The sequence below is a fragment of the Colletes gigas genome, unplaced genomic scaffold, assembly GCF_013123115.1.
Source record: "Colletes gigas isolate AHSC1104 unplaced genomic scaffold, ASM1312311v1 Colletes_gigas_Sc00004, whole genome shotgun sequence".
Lineage (NCBI taxonomy): Eukaryota > Metazoa > Arthropoda > Insecta > Hymenoptera > Colletidae > Colletes > Colletes gigas.
This window is the reverse complement of record NW_025106633.1, coordinates 4,925,117-4,947,667: the sequence shown is the minus strand read 5'-3', so window position 1 is coordinate 4,947,667 and position 22,551 is coordinate 4,925,117. Positions and strand designations below refer to the sequence as shown.

The 22,551-nt window shown below is 46.5% G+C and overlaps 1 protein-coding gene across 1 annotated transcript; it reads right to left on the bottom strand.

Annotated features, from left to right (window-relative positions):
- Window positions 1-868: 868 nt before the first annotated feature.
- Window positions 869-21,965, bottom strand: LOC122405271 (homeobox protein Hmx). Its single transcript, XM_043409874.1, has 3 exons — window positions 21,261-21,965; window positions 6,201-6,547; window positions 869-1,668 (listed from the first exon to the last, which is right to left on the bottom strand). The coding sequence occupies exons 1-3, from the start codon at window positions 21,845-21,847 to the stop codon at window positions 869-871; spliced, it is 1,734 nt and encodes a 577-aa protein (XP_043265809.1). The 5' UTR covers window positions 21,848-21,965.
- Window positions 21,966-22,551: the final 586 nt, after the last annotated feature.

Here is a 22,551-nt window from a genome sequence, read left to right as displayed (position 1 = left end):
TATCACGATTGAAAACACCGTACAGGGATTTATCTTCAATATTTATTCTATTTAATAGGTATATTTTTCAATTCGGAATGTTATTTTTATTGACAAAATAACTAGTTAAAAATTGTTCATCTTCTACTTGTTATTCGAAATTAGTGTTTGGATCAATAATTTGCTCGTCTCTGTTTGTGACTTCAAACTTCGTCTTCTAGCCTGACTAGAGGAGGGTCAGTAATGGTAGACGACGATTCTATTTCTACTGCTGCGTACAATAGTCCCTCGTTTCAAGACTGAATTGTTTCCCCCCGATAGATACGCGTAAACTATCACCTCCATTCTATAATACTTGTACGTACATTTGATGAAAAGCTAAGTTTCATTATTTTTAAGAAGTTAGACTACTGCTTCCAAGACAGCAAATACTCGTAATAAAAATATATCTAATATACTGTACTACACTGGAGAACATAACGCGTGGTCATTTAGAATAAAAATGGAAACTTGCAGGACGACCCAATACTTTGATCCATTCTTGCAACCCAATTACTATCAAATACCGTTCCTCGCCAATGAAAATCGTTGTCTGCCACCGCTGGCCCACCCCCGGTCAGACCACCTACACGAAAACCTCCACGAGTAAAGTTTCGATAGCAGATGAGAAGGGAGAGTGAAAAAAAATTGAAAAAAAAAAAAAACTGATAGAATAGAAAAAGCAACCTTGGAACCAACCCAATCGTCCCGTGACCACCCGGATGGTCCAAGAACGTCCGACGGCCAGTGTTCAACCGGACAACGCGATCGTGGCGAGTCGCGAGAGAGACATCGTGCTGTCAGCGGCGGTTGGTTGCGGCGGGCCGACGGTCTCGTGAGCCGGACGGTGTTATTGCGAGGAGGATTGGGGTGGTTGTCCGTTAGGCGGCGGTGGCGGGGGTGGCGGCGGTTGTGGGTGTACCTGGTGGGGCAGGAGAGTGTGCGCCTGCACGTGAGCCGGATGATGATGGTGGTGCTGATGGTGATGGGAGTAGAAGATCGGCTGCGCGGTGGTAGGGGGGCAGGAGGTGCCGACGCCGACGCCGACCGAGTGGGAGAGCGCCGACGTGGCGACCGACGCTGGCGCAGCGGCCGTCGGCGGCGCGGCCACCGACACCGAGACGCCGCCTGACGCCCCGGTCCCGGCGGACGCCTCGTGATACAATATCGGCACCCTGACCAGTCTCTGCGCGGCGTGCGCCATGTTTGCCGCCTCCAGCTCGGCGGCCAGTTGCCTCTTCCACTTGTTACGACGATTCTGGAACCAGATCTTCACCTGGGTCTCGGTTAATCGCAGCGACGCCGCCAGGCCGGCGCGCTCCGACGACGACAGGTAGCGTTTCATGTCGAACGTGCTCTCCAGTTGGAACACCTGCGACCTGGAGAACACCGTGCGCGTCTTCTTCTTTCGTTTCATGCTGTTCGAGTCGCGACCGTCCACGCCGACCTGCACGCTGTTCTGACCGCCACCGCCGCCGCCGTTCCCCGTGCCACCGCCGCCGTGCATCCCCGTCGAGTTCGTCGATTCACCCTCGCCGTCGGCTTCCTGGCAGTCGTCCTGGTCCCCCAGGTCGTCGTGGCCCTCGTCCCCCGACGACGGACTCCTCGTTCGGTGCAGACGGTCCTCCCCGTTCTCGTCGTCCAGATCGTCTACGCAGAGCAACATTCGCATTCTTTTAGGTCTTTTGTCCGAACTAAGAAAGTCGTGCTCGTCAACAAACTCGGGTCGCTTTTAAGCGGTACCCCTAACCGTTATAAGTAAACTAAAAAGAAGTTAAACCTACCTTCTCGACCGAAATGTTTTTAGTTCGAAACGATTTCACGCGAGTTTATTTTAGTTGCTGAACATTTCACTCTATTTATGCCTACTATCATTCGTTTTACGTTATCGATACTTGTCGTCGGTAATCCGAACCAAAAGTTGTACTGTTGTCTATGGCTAAACATAAACCACAACTTGCGAAATATTTGGTCGATCAAACGCAACCGAAAAAATAGTTTTAGCAGTCGATAACAGCTACGAGCAAGCGAAAACATTCTCGTACGAAGACTAATGTACTTGACGATATAATAAAATTAAAAAATAAGAAATAACAAACACGTTTCGGCTCCCCTAGCTGCCCTAGATCCCCTAACGCATGCCTGCCTAGAATAGCGAGCACTAAGGGGCAGTACTACGACGTTCGATCGATGTCGTTTCATTGTTTCTGGCCGAACCGCGCAGAAATTTATAACACGCCCGCCAGCTATAGTATCCATTTGGCTCTCTGCATTTGCCACAATGACAATAAACTACCGATCATCGGCTGGATTCGAAGCGTATGTTTCCATTATCGTGTACGCGCGCGCGTGCCGGCAAATTGAAGCGTTAATCGATATCGATGAGCAGCCTTCCGCCACCCTGCCTACTAAAAACGAACGCATTATTGTCCTCTCGAGCTACTTTGTATCGGTTCCCGTGGATTTCCAACGATAAATGTTTAAATACTTCGGTCGCCATCGTGGAAAATAAGATCAATGGCGGATAACACGGATTCGAATCCTTCCTATTGCAAAAAGAATAAAGTACATCTACCTCGAATAACGATTCTGTAGAATTTTGTTCAAGATGTAGAGGTAATGCAGTGGTTTCTTGAACGTCGAAGGTTGAACATAATCCTCGAATTTACAGGCTACCCTAATAGGTGTATTGTTACACTAATAACCCGCAAACCATGCAAATATTGACCTTCTGGAAGTAGAAACCACTTAATCGAATTTGGTTGCGTTAGTCACCGATAAAGCGAGGTCAACGCGAGTTTTAAGATTGCAAATAGAATCTCGGTTAAAGAACGCTTATAAATTTCCATGTGATGATAACGTTAACGGGTTTTGAGAAAACTATTAACGACAAAAACTTTAATCGAGCGTTTGCGTGCATGATGTACACCGATGGGAAGTGACAAAGGAACAAAGGTACTATGATTTTGCAAATCGCGCTATTCATTTGGCTGTCGTGATTGTTGCAAATCGTTTGACGCGCCAAATGCGTTAATTAACCGGTTCTTTAAAGCGTTTCTGTGCGGCGGCGGTGGATAGGATCGACGACGAGATCCCTTTCGATATTGTCGATGAATACATTCGTTCCAGCGGCGCATATTCGATTAATCACGTGGCTATTCATCTCTGGCGGCATTGCATTTAACATGTAGTCGATTGATATTCTCCTAATTAATATTCTATTTATCCACTTTGACGTAATTGCTTTGGATCGAGGCGCGTCCGTGCGAACCTTTTTCATCGATCGACGGATATATTCGACGTTTCAGCACCGATACTTCGCGCCTTTCGCGCGAAACCCGCTCTACGCTACGCGCGATTTCGCTAATCCGTCGTAAAATCCAGCATTTCGTTAATGAACGTTCATTTACGATCGCAAGTTAACGATCGAATAATTCCAATCGTGATGGAATTGCGAATGAATAGAGGACTAATGTGTCCTATATAAATTTAAGGCAAACAATAATACAATTAATTAAAAGTAACGGAGAACCGAAAGTATCAAAATTGTACAAATTGTGTCTTTTGAAAAATATTCCAACATAGAAACGTGTTAGCTACGGGGAATAATTTCTCCGATGATCTGCAGCTGGTACAATTTTCATTATTTTTACTTGAAAAAAATACTGTGCATACTCCGAACACCAGTAAACACACGTACGGAATCACGATACAAAGCAAGCTACGGTTTTTTTATTAAAAAATAACAGACAAGATCTAAAAATTGCACGTCTGGACCGCTGGGAAAAATTTTACTGAGAGATTCTAGGGGTAAAAATAAGACTAAAATCAAGCATACCAATTTGTTGATTAAGGCTTCGTTAAAAAGTTATAGAAACATTTCCGGCCACACAGTATATTTTCGGTAAAGAATTTTTTTCTCGAAAGTACGTAGGATTTCGGGGGTATGTGTACTCATCAAAAATGATTGCAATTGACCTGTGCAACCAAAAATAATTTTTCCGTGAAGGATTTGAAATTTTTTAATTTAATTTTTTAATAACTTTTTAACGAAGCCTCAATCAACAAATTGATATTCTTGATTTTTGTCTTATTTTCCCAGGGATGGCCGAACACCCTGTATACGTTAATGTATACATTTGTACATATGTACGAGTGTTCATTATGTTTATCCCCGACTCGCGTCAACTATTTTGGAACCATTTAGTGCGTTTGGAGCACGACTGTGCATGGAGGGTGAAACCACAACCGACAAAATTCAGCCGTTCGACGGGGTTTATCGTCGTCTAGGCGCGAACGGCGACCAACTAGCAGGCGGGCAAGTATTTTGGCGAAGTGGCAAGAGTAAAACGATCGGTGGGTAAGGCGATCGACGTTCGTTTGTCGTGGTGGAAGCCGTGGAAGCCGTACTGGTCGCCGTCCACGCTCGCGTTTATACACTTACGTATAACGTGTACAGACCCTCGCCTTGCCCTTTTCTCTCCATTCCGTTCTCTGCTCTTTCACGATCCTCGTCTTGCGACGTTCGCCCTATCATCGACGCGGGACCCGATTCGCCCCCGAAAACATCCCCCGTTTGGTTTTCCTCGACGCGCCGCGAAATCAAACAAGGCGATCGCTTTGACGACTTCCTCCTAAGTCTTCGCGACTGTATCCTCTCCCGTGGTCGACGAAATCGTTGTTTTTTTCCCTCTTTCGACGGCTGACTTATCTTCCGTAAGTTTTATTTTCTCCCAGTTTGTCGTTTAGGGGCAAATATTTACAATAAAATCATGTCCGCCCGTTTAACCCCTTCGTGTTCACATTCAGACGCAGTGATCGTTATTTCTTTGTTTTGCTAATACATTTGTGAAAACTTTATGGTGTTACAAATGGTTAACTGTTCACGAAGAATTTATTTATCGTGAATTAAATTTTGATGATAGGAAGAAGACGACGCAAAGTGTAATATTGTAATTGAAAGAGTAGCGTAGCTCGAATTTTCGAAATATCGGTTGCTGTAATTCAAAGAAGAAATCATAATTGACCTGGAATCTGTTCGCGCATAGTTGATCGAAGTAATTATACTAACGAACCAATCGCGTTAATCGTTCGGTGTTTGGAATCATTGCTCGTCGATAGGTATATCGACAGCTATTCTAGTTTATCGAATATTGTATTTACTTGCGCGATTTTCAGTGCCTGCTCGTTCGTCGCGTGAATGTTTACGGATCTATTATGCTCGACTAGCCTAAATTTATGATCCGACGATGCGACGCGATTTCACGCATAATCATGACCATGGAATAATTCAAAATGTTCATTTATGTTTCAAATCGACCCATTGTCGTTGAACGAAAGCAATTTCTAAGGGGAGATATTCTCATGTAATTTACACTTTCAAACAAAATTTCATTTCTAATCTCGATTTCGATGGAATAGTAAATTCTGCGTGTAAAAATATCGGGGTACAATTGTCCCAAAAGTTACTATGTCGATCGATTTATTGAAAGAGCGACGGCATCCGGTGTTTGCACTATTTTTACCGAATAGTGAAACACCGGATCGATCTAATTTTTGGTTATATGCCGATCCAGTTTTGGACGAGCCCAAACACCGTGAAACCGCGACGGAAACTGTAGGCGGAACCGCAGAGGGTTGGAAAAAAAGCCACTCCAACGTAACTAAATCATCGAGTTACGCGGAAAAACCGCAACAGTGGAATCGTAACGAGAAACAAAATCGAAATCCCTGCGTCTCGATTAGCGATAGAATCGAGGCACGTTTTGATACCGTCGATACATTTTCGTTTGTAATTGATTTTTCGGTACAAAACGCGTCGATAAATAAAATCTTCCCGCGTTTTTCAACACTGTTTGACGATCGACGTGTGCTACAAACGGATCTAATCGTTTCTATCTGTTCTTCCGTTAATAAAATTCGGAAAACTTTGCAACAGTTTGGCAAATTTTATTCGATTTCATGTATTGATGCGTCTAAAAAGTGGGACTGAGTTCTTCTTTTTAAACGGAACTCTGTAAATTGGATATTCCGCGCTGTTCTTTAATTTTGTAGTCTTCGAAGCGTCGTGACTCTTAAACTGTTGGACTCGTGGCACATGTACTTTCATATTTTTTTGTGGCGATCAAAAAACTGGGTCGAATCTTTCCAGCTTCGAGCAGTACATGGTCGCGCAAACTCACCCCTTTGCGGAAAAGAAGCGGAAGCGGGACTGACGCGGCTCAGGGTGCCCACGACGTCGTTCGGCGACGGATGCTCGAGCGTCTGGAGGCCGTGCGTCGGCCTCCATGGAAACGGCCAACCGGCGCCGCCGGGCAGGACGCCGCGGATGCCGTCGGCATCGACGATGTCCGATTGGCCGGTGACCTGCACCGCGTTGCTCAGCGCCGACGACGCGGCCGCCAGCCGCGAGTGATGCTGATGTTGCTGTTGCTGGTGAAGGTGCTGCAGCGTAGACGGAAAGAACACCCCACCCACGCCGATTCCCACCGGGTAGCGACCCGCTATCAGCGACGACATCAGGCCCAATCTGAAAGGGGACCCACCGTTAGTTTCTTTCCACCAGTTCCAACATTCGAGGACATCTCTTGATGGTGGACCAAGAAAATAGAGAAGTATACGTATAGCGATCTTATTTGCTGAGGACTTAGACGACTTTAGGAACGGAAAAGGCTTATGAGGTTAAAATTGATATATTAATGTTAGTGAGCAATATAGTGGCCTTATCCATGTATATTACAGACTTTCTTTTTGTGTTAAATGATTGTTTACGATGTCATATAGTTATAACATTGACCATGTTATGAGAAGAGACGGTTAATCATTTAACACTGACTGTCCTCGGTGCACCGTAACTTTGGTAACCATTGATCCAATGCAATAGTATTGCTGGACCAGAGGAGAAAGAAGAAGTATTAAGGACTGCATTCAGGATGGAAAATATTGGCTATTCAAGGTCACTGAGCGCCTACAGCCACCATACTGCTTGGCTACCCTTGCCACTGCATCCACCGCGCAAAGCTGGAGGCGCATGCTTTCCGTCTCGCAAACAGAGAAGGCAACCACCGGGCGCAAAAGTGGGGACGATTCGGAGTAGGGGAAGTGACCTTGAGCAATCAATATTTTCTATCGCGTTCAAGTCTTTTCTACAGCTTCATCCCTCATCAACGATCATCTTCTTCCCGACATCCAACCCCTTGACGCGTGTACAATCTGCACAGGATACGAGTTAATAAACTTAAAGCTCCTCCAACACGGATCACAGATTTTAAATTAGCTCCTCTAATTTGTATCTAGAGAAATTCTTTTAGTCAGTAGATACTCGAGGAAACCCTGTACACCACCTAACTCGAATTAGTTTCAGCCCCCGATGAAAGCATTTAACTCTCCAGGACGATAATTTCGCTAGAACGACGTCTCCAACGGGGCTTAGCCTCGAGTTCGATTTAACTCCGACGGTTTTATAAAATCCACGGCACGGCAGCCGCTTGGTCGTGTTTTCCGCGAGGTTTTTCCGAGCCGTTCGGATGCATGAACGGGCCATAAAAGTGAAACCGTTAGCGAAATGTTTGCCTGCGAGCGTTTAAAGCCGCGCTCTAAATAAAACACCCGTTAAAAAACTTGGATCAAAACAGCGGCCGCGTTTCCCAGAGCGGCGGGATCGTTTTGAATGCGAGCAAACCCGTCGAGTTTACAACTCGAACGGTGGCCGTGTCCGAGGCGTCGAGCTCGATTCAGTCGAACCTGTCTTCCCTATCCACGAAAAAACCGGCGAATGTTTCCAAACCCATTTCATCCAGTCCGCAGCCGCGCAGAAGTGAATTCCCCATTCTCTCTCTCTTTCTCTAGAGATCGTTCCGCGGGTGAACGTTATACAGGAGCAGGCGCGCCTGCACTTTTCACCCCCCTCCCTCCCCCCTCCCCCCCTCCCCACCCCTCTTCTTCGTTCTCCACTTTATCCACCACCCCGGAAGCCATTAATATTTCCCCGGGCTACTTGGCCCTGGAGCTCAAAGGAATTTCGAGAGTTATGCCTATTAAGAGCGACGCTTGCGTCGCAACAATGATACTCGGGGCCCCCGCTCGTTTAGCCTCGTTATTAAGAGCGAAAATCCGCTTATGGCTGCAGGCCTCTGCCTCGGAATCGCCGTACCTGCGCCGCGTGAACTCTGCCCGAGAGTCGTACCTGCGAGCGGACACGTGTATTCGGTGAATGAAATCGCTCAGCGAGTCTTGTAAATGGCAGCATTGACGATTCTGTGGGTCACGAGAGCCACCGGTTGTGGGATATTAAAGCTTATATCGATGGCTAAGTGTTTGCCACTGGAGTGCTCGAATAAGCGTGTTCCGAGAGCGAGGAGTTCGAGGACTCTTGTAAATTGGAGTCCAATAGCAATTCTTCTCGCGTTCGAGTTGCTCGTTCGACTTTCTGAACTGTAGCAAACTCTGTTTATAACAAGGAATAGAGCTAGTTACGATGCATAGAGTTAGCTAACTATTGTTTGAATTCTCAGTCAAGTGTAAGGTACTGCCACGTTCCCGTAAACACTAGGGTTTATCGATGTTTGTAATTGGAATTTCTTGTTTATACGAGGGTGAATCAGTATTGTAGATGAGACCAAAGTAAGCAAGTAATTAGCGAGGAATCCATCTAAAAAGTGTCGTTGGCAGATGCCCAAACGCGTTGACACTCAATCTTGCACAGTGTATAAACCAAGTTCTTTACGACTCGCGTCCATGTACAACGAGCGCACCAAACCTTCTCGAATTCCTTGTTACCGGTACATCTCTCAACAGTTCGCCTCAACACGCTCGAAGGTCCCGATTACAGCACAGACACAAACGGACCTCTGTTTAACCCAGCCCTAAACGACCCCTTCGATCACACGACGGACGCAAACAGTCTTCTTCGTCGTGCAACGACCGAGACCCGGTGGCGTGTCCGCAAATAGAGGTCTCGGCGAGCCATATCCGCCCCCAGAGACCCCAGCATCGCGAACCCATGGCCAGAGCTCTCAATTATACCAGCCATTTTAACGGGTCGACGGCTACAGCTGCCCAATGGTCGCGTAACGATCGTTACTCCTGATCAGCGTGCTAAGTGCAGCTGCGACCGCTTGACGCCGCGACGCGACGCAGCAACTTAACGCCAGCGCCGATTTGCGGCGACGATTTAGTTCGGCTGAAATGTAGGTAGGTAGGTAGCCGAGTTCCGTACAGGGCAATACCGAAAGGTGGTAGGTAGAACCTGAGGCTTCGGAAGCCATACCAACTCCCCCGTTGTTCCTGGCTCGCTTCCCTTGCAGTCGGGCTGCGCCGAACGATCTGATCGCTCGCTCGATGCACTTTCCTCTTGCACATGCTCGGCGCACGCTCGTCACCGATTCCTCGCGGGGGCTTGTCGGTCGAGCTGACCGAACTGGTACATCGATTACTGCGGGATTCCTTAATCGTCGAGAGCTGTAGTTCGAAGACACCAATCTGGTATCGATTTCGGTAACCTCCACCCCCCCAATGTTCATGGGATTTTCAATAAATTGGCATCGATTCTGGGATCAAAGAAGAGTTGATCGTCCAAGCGGAATTGAAATTTTTCGGTGGACAGTTTGTGCATCGTGATCGAGAAATTAGAGTCCTTGCGAGGATTCTGACGATTCCAACACATTTCTGCAAATTGGGTGATTAACAAAACCTTCCAACTGTGTTTAGAGTTGGATACAAGGAACGAGCTGGTTAAGCGTTCTACATGGACTCTATCTTGTTTCGAACGATGACAAATCTATTGGTCAAAACCTTTGATTTAACGGTTCAAAAGTGTTTTATCTCTTCGAAGGATAAATATTGAATTCCCAACGCAACATAATATCTCCATCATGGAGGATGAATGAGCAACGAATCACAGGCTTCCCAAATTTCTCGTGGCACGGATTCGAACCACGTCGAACCAACAAACACCCACTAAGTGCATTGATTATCGATGCTCGACGTGGCTGGTTTAATCAATGACACGAGGGGACACGGATGAACAAAGGGAGACGCCATAAAAAAATAAACGAACCTGGTTCAATGTCCTGATCCAAAGAACCGGACTAAATCAAATTGTCAGATATCCAAATTTTAATATTTCTAATTTTTTTGCACACCAATACGTCGCAAACGAAATTTTTAATCAATTTAATCTTTAGTGGAAATAAATTTAGGGCTCCCAATATCTGCAGAGTTCGCTATTTTACATTTCGAGGCCGTATTTATTGGTTCACTTTCGGCAGGGGGAACTTATGGGAGGAGCTAGTGGGGACCATTGAGAAGAAAGATCCATGGAAGGGTCCCCCTCTCGATTTTGATGAAACTTTGCAGGTTCGTAGGACGGCCAAAAATAAGGGGCAGATATTTCCACAGCGGTAGCAACTCAAGTTTAACCGTGCAATGTTGCACCTATACATAACCTCGTTAACACTATACCGACGAATTGTACACCTCAACGATATCGATTCAGTAAGAATTTATTGAATCAGATAGATCAAACGCGTGGATCAACAAGTAAAAATATCCTTCGTGAAAATGAGAGCCGAGTGCTTCGTTCAGTCGAAAATTTGAGAACCACTGGTCATCGTCCCCACTCCGGTTCGTCCCCGAAAATCCGCGATCGGTCTACAAACGAAAGAAGATCGGAAAACAAAGCAAACTTGTCCACGGAGGGAAGGATATCGCTAAGAAGATCTTCATCTCTCGCAAACAACCGTACAAACAGGTCGTCTAAAAGCTTCTGTCTATCCCCGAGAACTATCAATCGTCCTCTTAACGCGTGTCGCCGTTGGTTTAAATTACTTCTCGTGACTGCTCCTGTTTCTGCCAGCAACGGGACACGCGAACTCCTCCGGCATCGATAATCGCGACCGCGGAGGGTGGTCGCGCAAGAAGAAGAGGCCTCGTCGTCAGGACAAGAAAGAGGAAACGTAAAAGAAGAGTAGCGCCCGGAGGCATCGGCCACACAGATGCCCCGGGAAAGATAAAAGAAATCTGACAACCGCCTGTTTGTAAGCATTCAGCGGCAGGGAGGAGGGAGGGAGGGAGGGAGGGAGGGAGGGCGGGAGGGTTTCTTTTCTAAGGAGCAGGTATAAACACCCAAACACTCGGCCGTTCGAGAAGCGTGCTCCACCTTTTTCTGCCTAATTCTTGCGCGGCTTACGTCTTCTTAGGTAGCCAGCGGACTGAATGGCCGCGGGGAGGGAGGGAATGGCTTTCTTCTACCCCCCTTTTCGAGGGCGCAATCTTCTCGCTCTAGCTTCTTCCTCGCTCGATCGATTCCTCGAGAGAGGACCCGCTCTCGACTTCCAACGATCTCGACTCGCGCCGATATGCTTGCCTTTTTTCACCAACCGGCTCCGAAAAAAGACTACTGGGAGCGATCCATGACCATTGGTCGTTGATACTATTCGGGGATTGGTTTGAAAAAGACACCGCCAATAATGAAGAAGGTTTAAGATGAGCAAAGGAACTGTAGTTGGATCCAAAGGGAGTTGGATGAGCATTGTTTGTAGCAGGTCGTTGTTAGTATTGGACAAAGTGTCAGTAATTCTGTCTCTAGTGAAAACAATTTGCTTCGTAGCTTTGAGAATCGAGTTTGAGAGTCTTTCTCCATCAATAGGCATCGGTCATCGACGCCATTTGCAAAAGCGCGGAACAGACATGTTTAGCCACCAGAATATCTAGAGTTTCAGGTCGGGGTCATCGTCGACGCTTGAGGTCCGTCGTTAATAAACGATGATCGTTCATGACAGAGTGTGATCATCGACGAGATAGTTATTATTAAATGCGCGGCTGGTACACATTGCGGTGCAGGTATAAAATTGATGGCGCGCGCTAATTCCTTATTAGTAAACATTGATAGCTCCATTAAGTATTATTGACGCATTCATGCGAAATGTTAGTTGTATCGAGCCAAACTATGCCGTGAATTATCGCAGCGATAAATACACTGTTGCTACTCTATTATGCTGGATCGTTGTTTAAAGTATTCAACCGTAGTTTCTATTCGTCTCGGTGCAGTCACGGTTGAATAATGCGACAGGAATTTCCATACAACTAGCAGCTAATTATAGGGACCTATGCTGAACCTTTCCTCTTTATTAGAGGATTATATAATTGTGACAATAAGAAGACGAAATTTAAGAACCTGTAATCTAATTTAAAACGAACCAAAGTATAACACAGTGTAGTGTATTTGAATCTCTAACATCCCTGGTAACCCTGTTGATGAAGCCAAGAGTATATGATACTTAGACATCATTGAAGAGAAAGTTCAAAGTGGGCTATGCATGATCCACGCTGCACAGAACGCGTTAAGTGTAGTTCGATCGTGTTTCTTTTTGCATCTATAATGACTATAGTTCGCCAGGCGCACATGCTGCTCGGCGATCTGATTGGCTCGATCGAGTGTCCGCGAGAGAGGAAACTCGTTGATTACGAAGAGCGGAGGGACTCCCCCGCATAATCGGATACGGACGGCTTTGGCGAAACGCGACGAACGAATACAGTCGAATCGAACGTCTAACCGACGACAACGACGACAACGTGGCCATGTATCGATTCACTCTCGCTGGTCAAGCATGGAGTCGGATTCCTCCAGCGCCCGGCTTAGCGCAGAGATCCTCGGGCAATTTGTTCGTTAAACTTCCCCTCTCCGTTCCTCCTCCGTATTCCATAGAAACAGCCTAATCGTATCTATTAAACAAAACCAGAAAATGTATTTCCAATATTTTCTCTCTTCTCTTTTCAACGTTTTGCAAAGAATTAATTTAATTTGCCCTTCGAGTCCAGGAAACCGTGGGATTCGGACTCTAGTGACTCCGATGAGCATTTAGCCGTGTCAGACAATGTGTTAATGAGCATGTGATTGGATTGGTCCCATCGTCAACCTCGACGACGACGACGAGTATCGATTTACTCTCGCTGGTCAAGCACGGAGTCGGATTCCTTCGGCGCACGACTCAACGCGGGGATCCTCGGGCAATTTGTCCGTTAAACTTTCTCTGCTCCCCCCCTCCTCTCCTTTCTCCGTGCCCCTGTTCAACGGAGGGATATTATCCCTTTTTTTGTATTGATTATTATTCCACCTTTCGTCCCGGTTGCTTTGCGCTCGGTGAGTAAGTGCCATTCTCGAATATAAACTCTTTATGCCGTGGTTAACGATCGCGCCGGTAACACGATACGTTTTGTCGTGTACCGTTACACAGGGGGGGCTTGGTCCCGCGCGCAGACAAGAAGAAGTCGATTACGCACGATGGCGGAACGCTCCGCGGGCAATCGGTGCTCGGGCTCCTGCTCGCGGAGCTTCAACTTTGTCGCGAGCCGTTCGCGCGCTCCAGATTCGATTAGAGGGCTTTCGTCGGAGCCGGATCGCTGATTTTTGGAGGGGGATTCCCTCGGGCTAATCTACAACCAAGGTCTGAAGGCTCGATGGAAGCTGGAGGATATCGGTCCTGAATCTTTCACGGTTCTTAGATCGAGGGACTGTTCCACCGCAAAATTGTCAATAATTTTTAGATATTTAGGGGTTTCACTTTTACTAGTAATAATGCTGTTCGTATATGTAAACTGTAAATTTTATCCTCCATTCGATTACGAACTTTCGATCATCGACTAATAAAATAAATATTTACGATACGACCGGCAAAATAATTCGAAATTTAGAAACACGATACTCGTTTCGACAACGCCGATAAAATTAAATATTAAATAAAAATGCACCGTGAAAAAAAAGAGGAAAGAATTTATGTTTATTTTTATTTTGCCGAAGCGACGCGAGGCGCGTAATATCGCGGAGGTATTTTAGCGTTCGCATGCGGACAGGTTTTGTTTTTATCGATTCGGTTAACAACGTTCACGGTTACGTACCGACTCGTGAGGTGTCATTACGATGACCCAACAATGAGTTATTGGCTTTCAAAGTACTCGGCTAAATCCGCTACTTGGCTTCGTTCCGCTCGCTGCCTGTTACAGGCCAAGTGGAGGATTTATGCTTGCGCCTACACAGGAGACAACTTCATTTCACTGGATTTCAAGGAAACAACTTAATTGCTTTAGCGCGACGCTTGCGGGCTTTATAAACTCGACCAGGATACACTCGCGGATTAACTCCACCGACGGGGAATTAATTACGGAGACGTCGCGAGGATTTCTTCGCCTATTAAAAACTCGTCGAGCTCGTTGTACGCTTTTAACCCTTTACACAACGCGTCGCTCAAACGCTTCTGTTTCACCGGCAATCTTGGAACGTTCTTAATTACAAATTCAATTAAAGTCACTCGATCCTTAACTCGAACATTCCCCCAAGGCTCCGCGAACAGGAAATTGGTCAAACATCTAGGGTGAACAGTATTACAGTAATATTTATTTGATACGATTATCGATAGAATATGTTCAATTGTACTATAAGAAAATAATTTCCCACGAAAAACCCCATCGAAATTGTGCGACAAAATTTTTTTGTACGAGCCTTCGTTTTCAAGGAAATCGATATTGAAAACGAATGGGGCACATCTATGTTTGACCGAATCCCGCGTGCACTGTCTATTTCGAATTCAATTTTTCCAAACACGAAAGCTCGTACGAAAAAATTATACTTCACACTTTTTGCTCTTTTTTTAACGCAAACCAGCCTTGTCTAATTAATTTTTCATTTGACGATTTGCTTGTTGGAACGGATCGTAAATAATCATTATTAAATAATAACATGTAGAGAGGGCAGACATAAATTATCCACGTTAATATTTCCAAGCATTTCTCAATTTCGCCAGCCGTCGGTATTTAGCCAAGTTTTTGATTTCGATGAAGAATGAAGGCGTCATCAGCGTCAACGGGAGCGGAGGGGAAAACGGCGAATCGAGGAGACGCGCGGGAAGAGCAAAGGGGAACAGGAGAATCAAAGAGAGATGGAGAGAGAGGGAAACTGTGTTTCGACGCGATTATTATTCGTGGTCTATTCCCAGCTACCGTTCATTCCACATTTGTTTCCGACGTTGAACATCCATATCGCCCTCGAACGGGCGATCATACACAGTGGGCTTTATCGTACCTTCCTTTGAAACTTGGAGCGCGATCCCACGCTAATTAACGAATCATTCATCGGCGCTGTAATTAACGAGGCCGACTCTGTCGCGGATTATCCCGGCCAGATCTTTTGCGCATAGACGTTATGCGCCTGCGGTAACGTTGCTGAATATTGTTGCCCCGCTGCAAAGGGGCCCGCGCGACTTTTACCTGGCGTTAACAGAGAAAGAGCGACAGCGAGTCGAAAAAAAGGAAGAGGGGCTGAAAAAGGAAAGAAGCAACGGAAAAGGAAAAGAAAAATATTCTTACGATCTCTTCCTGTATCTCGCGTTTCAATGGGCGCTCGCGAGACTTTTTCTGTTTTTTTTTCCTTCTAATGGAACGCCCGTTACATTTGTTGCTCCCCGTTTCCCCGGGATAAACACGCGGTAATTAGATTGGACCGCGTGGAAAATGTTGAAGATAAACGAGAGACGCGTTCCTGTTAGCGAGGCGTCGTTCTGATTAATTCAGAGAGTCGCGCGGAGCGTTCCGTGCGGCTCGCACGCCCGGAGGAATATTATCAATTTTAATACAGCTTTGTCGTGGCCCCATTTAAACCTGATAGCACCCGGTCCGACCAAGCGACGGACAATAATTCGACTCCGGCCGGTTGAATTATTTGGCTCGGCGAAGTTTTTACGGATCACGAGATCCGCTGGTCGCGCCGATAATAGACGATCGGAATTTATTGGATCGCTTCTGCAACTTCTACTCGTTAAGGGCTCGTTGTGCGTCGGCTGGGGGATCTTATTCTTTACGAGAAGATCTCGCTGGGACGAAATAAAAATGTTTTATCGCTGTCGGTATCGACTTTATGGTGATAGAAAGTTCAGAAATTGGAGTCGATGTATACTTTTACACCCCCAGCAACTACATTTTCGTTGATTCGTATTTAAAAAATTCCAATTAAGAACCCAGCGTAAATTCAGAACTATCGATCGTGGAGGAAGCGATCGCCAGAGGTCTTTGCGCCGCTGGAGAGATCGAAACGCGTCTAATAAACGGGACGAGCCTCGGTAATCGACGTAAACCAGACTACTTGATCCTGTACAATTTCCTCCCCTGGCAAGCAACCCGGAATTTAGCCATCGTTAAATCCGCGTGGTAGCAAATTACCAAATATTAACGTTAACATCTCCGTAGCTGGTAGCGCGTTTCGTGCCGTATCCCTTCGTCGGCGGAAAGCAGTTTACAGTCACGGTATCGCGACTCGAGCTTAACGCGCTTCCGCCAGCAGCGTCGTCGTCCCGCGTAGAACGAACGGAGGCGAGGTAAATTCGAGGAGCATCTAATTCGGATAATATTCTACACGGGAATCCTTTCTGCTGAAATCTCTTCTCCCGGGGAAATGCTATTACCGTATCAGTTTAGGGGCGAACAGAAGGGGTACGGGGGGGTAGAGGGCTGGCGTTAAGCGTCGAGACGGCGGGGAAGATTTCGCGGTGCAAGCTTTTCGTGTACTTAGCCGACCTTGGCAAGACCAAGACTCCGCTGGATACCGTAGGCACCAATTTAATAATAAATCAAACCTAGAAGTTGCTCGCTTCCTCTTCGCGGAAGACGCCAGGGGCCGCGCTGAAATGGGCGGGATAGGTGCCCATTTCTCCCGGGAACCTTAGGCTTCTTAACTTTGACTACGCTGGTGTTTCATCCGCTAATGTATTATGCAACCGTCGCCTAATTGATTCTTTTCTACTTTCGTGCCGCCCCCTGATATTCGATCTTCCCTCGAACAGGTCCCCGACCTTTCTATCCTAGGTTTGCCTATCAATTGGCGGTCATTTCTTAGCTCTTCTGAGGGTAAACATGAACTTCATCCGAGGATCGATACGGCTACTTTTATTTTGGAAAACCCTCAACAGCGTCCTCACGAATACACCGTCCATCGTGAATAATTCCATATATTCGGAAATAAAATTCTTCGTCCCTAGTTCTTGATTTAAGATGTCGTCAGAGCTATTCTAAAGGCCTTCATCAGTGAATATGTGTCCCCGCGCCAGCAGAAATAAAATTTCGTCGTTATTAACATTCAGAATTCTCCCGTTGCCACCTACGTTCCCAATATTTCACGTCGTTTAATCTCAGAGCGTGGTACAATGGACGACAAAAATCCCAAATTCCCCCTAAAATACCTACTTTCCAGCCCTTTTTGGCGTCCTGCCAAATACCCGGGAACGGAGTGTCCCGTTCCCTTCGCTCAAACAGGACGCGATCGTGTTTGGGCGTCGAGCGACAGAATCATCATCGGGAATCCCTCTCCTCCGAAAGCAATCGGGATCACCCGAGTAACACACCCCCGCGCGGGGGGCACCGACGCCGGTGCCCCACGGAAAACCATTTCCCTGTTCGTCAGACGAGTAATGGTGCATACGAGTGGAACTTAATCAAATGGTAAACGGGTGGAAAACAAGCAATCGGAGGCATCGAGCCGGGAACATCGAGCAGCCGGTTACCGCGGGGGTAGCCGTCAATCGGAAGGGGGTGTAAATCTGATAAAATCATCTCGAACCCTCAGCGTGGCGGCCCCTCGTGGCACAGTGCCGTGCTCGGGTTCCTCGTGGATACACTCGATACAGAGCCGGCCCTAAGTAACGTAAGTAATGTAAGAGGGTGGTTGTTGCTACGGTTGTTATTAAATGAGACAGCCTAATAGGCCCATTACGGACCCCCTCGGTCCATTCCCACATAATATAATCCTCACCGCACGCGTTCTTCTCCCTGCTACTTTATCAACCCCCGCCTACCTCGTCACTGTCCCCTGCATCGTCGTGTATCTTGATCCGAGAGCACTCACGCCCACGAAAATTTCATCTGCGGTCCGCGTCTCGTATCAAAAGAGCTCGGTTGGCCTCCTAATTTCGAACGGGCTATCCGACGGTAGGATAGCGTCTTCGGATCGTGAGAAGAGGGCTTTACCGAGCCGTTCGAGAGGAATTCGCACATTCAATTTGCAGTTTACCGAGTTCGAGTTGGTCGAGGAAGGGGTTGGACCTTGTCGATGTTGGTCGTTGGGGGTAGTTAAGGCGAACGTCCCACTGGCGATCGAGAGTTACTCTAGGGTAAACAGAAGGAATTTAGGCGGCATTATTTGATGGCGGTTTGACTTACGACGGTGATAACTGAGGTTCGAGGAGTTTGAGTTTGTTGGGAGTGGTCTACGGAGCTTGATCGTTGATGTTGGTCGTGGAAGCAATTGAAGTGAGCAACCCCCGACGATCGAGAGGTAGTCTAGGCGAAATAGAAGGAATTTAGGTGGCATTATTCGACAGAGATTTTAATTACGGTGTAGAAATCTGAGTTTCGTAGAGTTTGAATCGGTTGGAAATGATCTGTAGACAGTGGTTATTGGCGTTATTCGTGGAAGGGCTTAAGAAAGGTTGAATAATGAAAAAGAAGATTTCAGTAATTCATTTATGATGTCGAAAATTGAGTTTCAAGTGATTTGAGTTTGTTGACTATAGTTTTAAAGGTTTATGAAAGAGAAAATAATAGAGTAGAAGATCCTGTAGACTAAAGATAAGGAGTGTAGGTGATATTGGTTCATAGTAATTGAATTTTGGTCTAAGACTGAGTTTGAAAGGGTTTGAGTTATTTGATAATAGTTTCCTTGTTGATATTACTGTAAAAATACTAATGGATAATAGAGGATCGTCTATAGACGCTGATAGTTGATACTACTCGTTGAATGGTGTAAGACTGACACCTGTAAGAATAGAAACAAAGATTCTCTAGGCTAAGTAAGGAATTGTGCTATTATTTGACAAAGGTTTGATGGAGGTTTGACTTAAGATGCCTATCAGTAACTCGAAAAGTTTGAGACAGTTTAGAGCCATTTACAGATTGTTGTTGTTATTCCTGGATGGGTTTATGAGCTGGTCGAACGTTGTTTTAAATATTGATACTGATCGATAAAGTGTTTATAAATCTCACCTCTATTTAGAAGAAAATTTTTCCAGCCAGGAATGTTTGCGTTGGCATTTTGAACATCGAAACACGAGGAGTTTGAATTAATTAGACCCTATAATATTAAATAAAGCATTTAATAATCCCGCTTCTGTTGAAGATTTAAACACGAAGGGTCTAAGTTTTTTGAGCGTTGTTCGAAACAACATTTTATCGATAGTATTAGATGAAATATTCAATAATCTTGTTTCTACCGAAAATGAGGTCATCTTCTTGTGTCGAAATCTGCTTCGTGACACTAGGGTTCAAGTTTGAGACTGTCGAGTATGGTTTGATCGCGTCTTTTCCTATCTATAGCCATCGATCATCGATGACATTCGCGAAACATGTCCGGCCAGGAGAAATACCTGAAGATTCGGGTCGAGGTCATCATCGACGCTTCAAGATCGCCATCGATGAACGTTAATCGTTCACGACGGAGAATGATCGTCGATGAAATAGTTATTATTAAATGCGCGGCTGGTACACATTGCGGCGCATATATAAACTTGATGGCGCACGCTAATTCCTTATTAGTAAACATTAATAGCTCCATTCACTAGTATTGACGCGTTAATGCGAAATGTTAGTTGCATCGAGTTGAACTATACCGTAAATTGCAGCGACAAATACGCTGTTGCTATTATATTTCGTTGGATCGTCTAAAGCAATTAACTATTCTTCACGATCACGGAGATAATAATGTTTAGCAAGCTCGAAAGACAGTGAAAATACAGGACACTTCGAAACGTCGTGCATTGTTTACATTACTGTAACAAAATTATGCGAACAACGAGCAAATGTTCGATAGTTTCGAAGTCTCGAGGCCGTCGGTAGGTTAACCCTTCGCAACTCTGTGCGATTCTTTGGTCATATACTTGTTTATCTTTTGTTTTCGAAACCTGATTTCACTTTTTCATTTGCAGCGTCAGTATGGTCGCCAGAAAATCTGTTTACAACGTTACAGTTTCTAACACGGTGATAAATACACTTGGGAGGATATTCGTGTTAGAATATACCTTGCAATTCGTATTCGATTATTATATTTATTTCTGTTACTTAATTTTCTTCAGAAGTTAAAAGTAATTGGCATTGTCGAGGGTTTAATCGAAGATCACCGTTGCTTTCGCGCCACTATGCGACGCGACGGGCTAAACAGTACGCTTCGAGCAACAATAGCGGAATCCGATTGAATGGCTCAACAGAATATGGACAAACTGTCGCACTTTTTAACGCGAGCATAATCATACGAAAAGCCATGACAGAGGATTAATCGTACGTAAACAAGAGCTCTCGATTGCATTTCTCCGCGTCTTTTTACATCTCTGCGACGTGAGACGCTGTTTGTTTACCAGAACGATTAAGAATCCTGTCAACAACATTTTCTCTATGTTCTCCGACGTAACAGTACAAAATTTGAGCATGAACGATCTATAATGCTTGACGAAAGTGTGCACAACTACCTGAAGCATTTACAAACATTTGTAAAAGTTGAAATTGGATAGGTCTAATACCTATTTTAAAATTAATGGTTGCAACAGATTATTCTTGAGAACTGTTTACCAGAGTGACTATGAATATAACCGTCTTAATCTTCCAGCTAACTTTTCCTTCAATAATATATAACCAAGGCATGATTAACGATTGATCATATTTGTGCAAATGCCTAAAGCACCCCCGAGCGCGTGTACAAAATTTGAAATCGATAGGTGTGTTACTTTTCTTAGAATTAATATGCAAACACAACGTGCAGAGACGTCATAACCCAACTGTTAGGCAACACAAGTGACGTACCGATGCGACGGGTCGATCTTATAACGCATTTTCCCGCGCTTAGACCTTGATTTTCACAGCAACAATACGACACGCTTCCGAGCGCCATTGTTGATCAGAATGTCAACACTCCAACTACTCTTTTATTTCCCATCCTTCGACAGGATAATGTATAACTAAAGAACATGTACAAGTGCATCTATTCTTGTTTTCTCAACCCTCGATTTCTAACGTTTACGACACGAAACACAGAGCGACTGATCCCTGCAAACGTTAGAGATCGACACTATCACCGGACAACAACAGTCCCAATTTGACGACCTAATCGCAACGAACGCAGTCCTGTTCTACCACTGGCTACCATAGCAACGATTGCACAAGGATTCGACGGGAACTACGTCTGTTAAAGGAAACCGAATAGAAAGCGAACGTACCTCGACAGCATGGCCAAGTCGGCCGACGCTTGGTGTCCCAACAGCGGATTCGCAGCTGCGTCGTTAGGGGGTGAGAAGTTGGTCGCTGGGCTGGTAGCACTGGTAGCACAACCGATACCGATACTGGTCGTATTGTTCCTGTTCTCGATCTCGTGCCCGACCGTGGAGGTGCTCCGTTGCGTGGACGAGTACCTCAAAGGCGTGGGCGACGACAGGCCTCTACCGGGGCTGTCGCAAGCGGATCCGATCCGTTGGGAGTTCTGCGTCTGCGGCAACGGCGAGGCTCTGTCCACGTCCGAGGACTGCCTCTCGCCGGACACGGTGGACGTCGAGTCGACGGGCGGCGATTCGGGCCTGCCGAGGATGCTGGAGATGCTGAAGGACGTGTACTGAGGATTGCAGGCTGGCCTGAGCACCGGTTTGCCGACGTCGAAGCTGAACGAGTGGTGATTGTTTAGCCCGCAGCCGGGCTTGCCGTTCTTCTCCTGGAGGAGCAGCTCCGCGGGCGTCGAGCTGCTCCTCGATCCTTCGAGCTCCAGGTCCTCTTCCGACACCACCGACACCTCGATCTCCGTTTCGCCCGACATCGTTGACGCGCGTCCAGCGAGCCCGGTCCAAGGTCCGGGGATCCCCGTGCACGGCACGATTGGTTCGAGTCCCTCGACTGTCCCGTCACCGACCACACACGACTCGTCACCTCTTCCACTTAGCACGATCGTTTCGTCGGCCGTCTCTCCCTCCCGTCAGAATCGCACCGGTCGCTCCGTCGACGTACCGACGGCCCAGCAGAGTCTGTCCGACACGCGGACCGGTTCCAATCCCTCGCGTCGCATATCAGGCCAACAATGCCGGTGCTGGCTCTCCGGGCGACCTAGCGTGCACGTCGCGTCGCCTCCGTCGGCCGGAAGTCCCTCGTAGTCGTGGATCGGAGACGGATCGCTCGATCGCGCGACATTCGTAAGCGATACCCTGGACGACAGGATGATAGGAGACAAGACACTTGGAGGGCCCACCCTTTCCAGTGCCACCCTCTCTGACCACCCCTCTCGTCCTTCAACCTATCCTCCACCACCCCTTCCTGTCGTGCGTGTGTACGTGTGTATCCGGCAGCACCTCCTACCCGCCGCCTACCACTCTGACACCTAGCTTTTCTCCTCGTCTCCTCCGTCGGCCCTCTCTTCCCCTCTTCTCTAGCCGCGTCTATTCGCGAAACGTCGTCGTGCGTGTAAAACCGCCAAGAGTAACACCGAGTCACTTCCTCGAGTCACTTTCTCTACCGTTGATCGTTAAT

Bases quoted from the DNA above. Each gene is read 5' to 3' on its own strand.
- LOC122405271 (XM_043409874.1), bottom strand. From the start codon at position 21,847: ATGTCGGGCGAAACGGAGATCGAGGTGTCGGTGGTGTCGGAAGAGGAC. The intron at 6,548-21,260 runs GTACGTTCGCTT...GTCCCCTTTCAG, and splicing joins GACTTGGCCATGCTGTCGAG to ATTGGGCCTGATGTCGTCGC. The intron at 1,669-6,200 runs GTGAGTTTGCGC...TGCTCTGCGTAG, and splicing joins CGCTTCTTTTCCGCAAAGGG to ACGATCTGGACGACGAGAAC.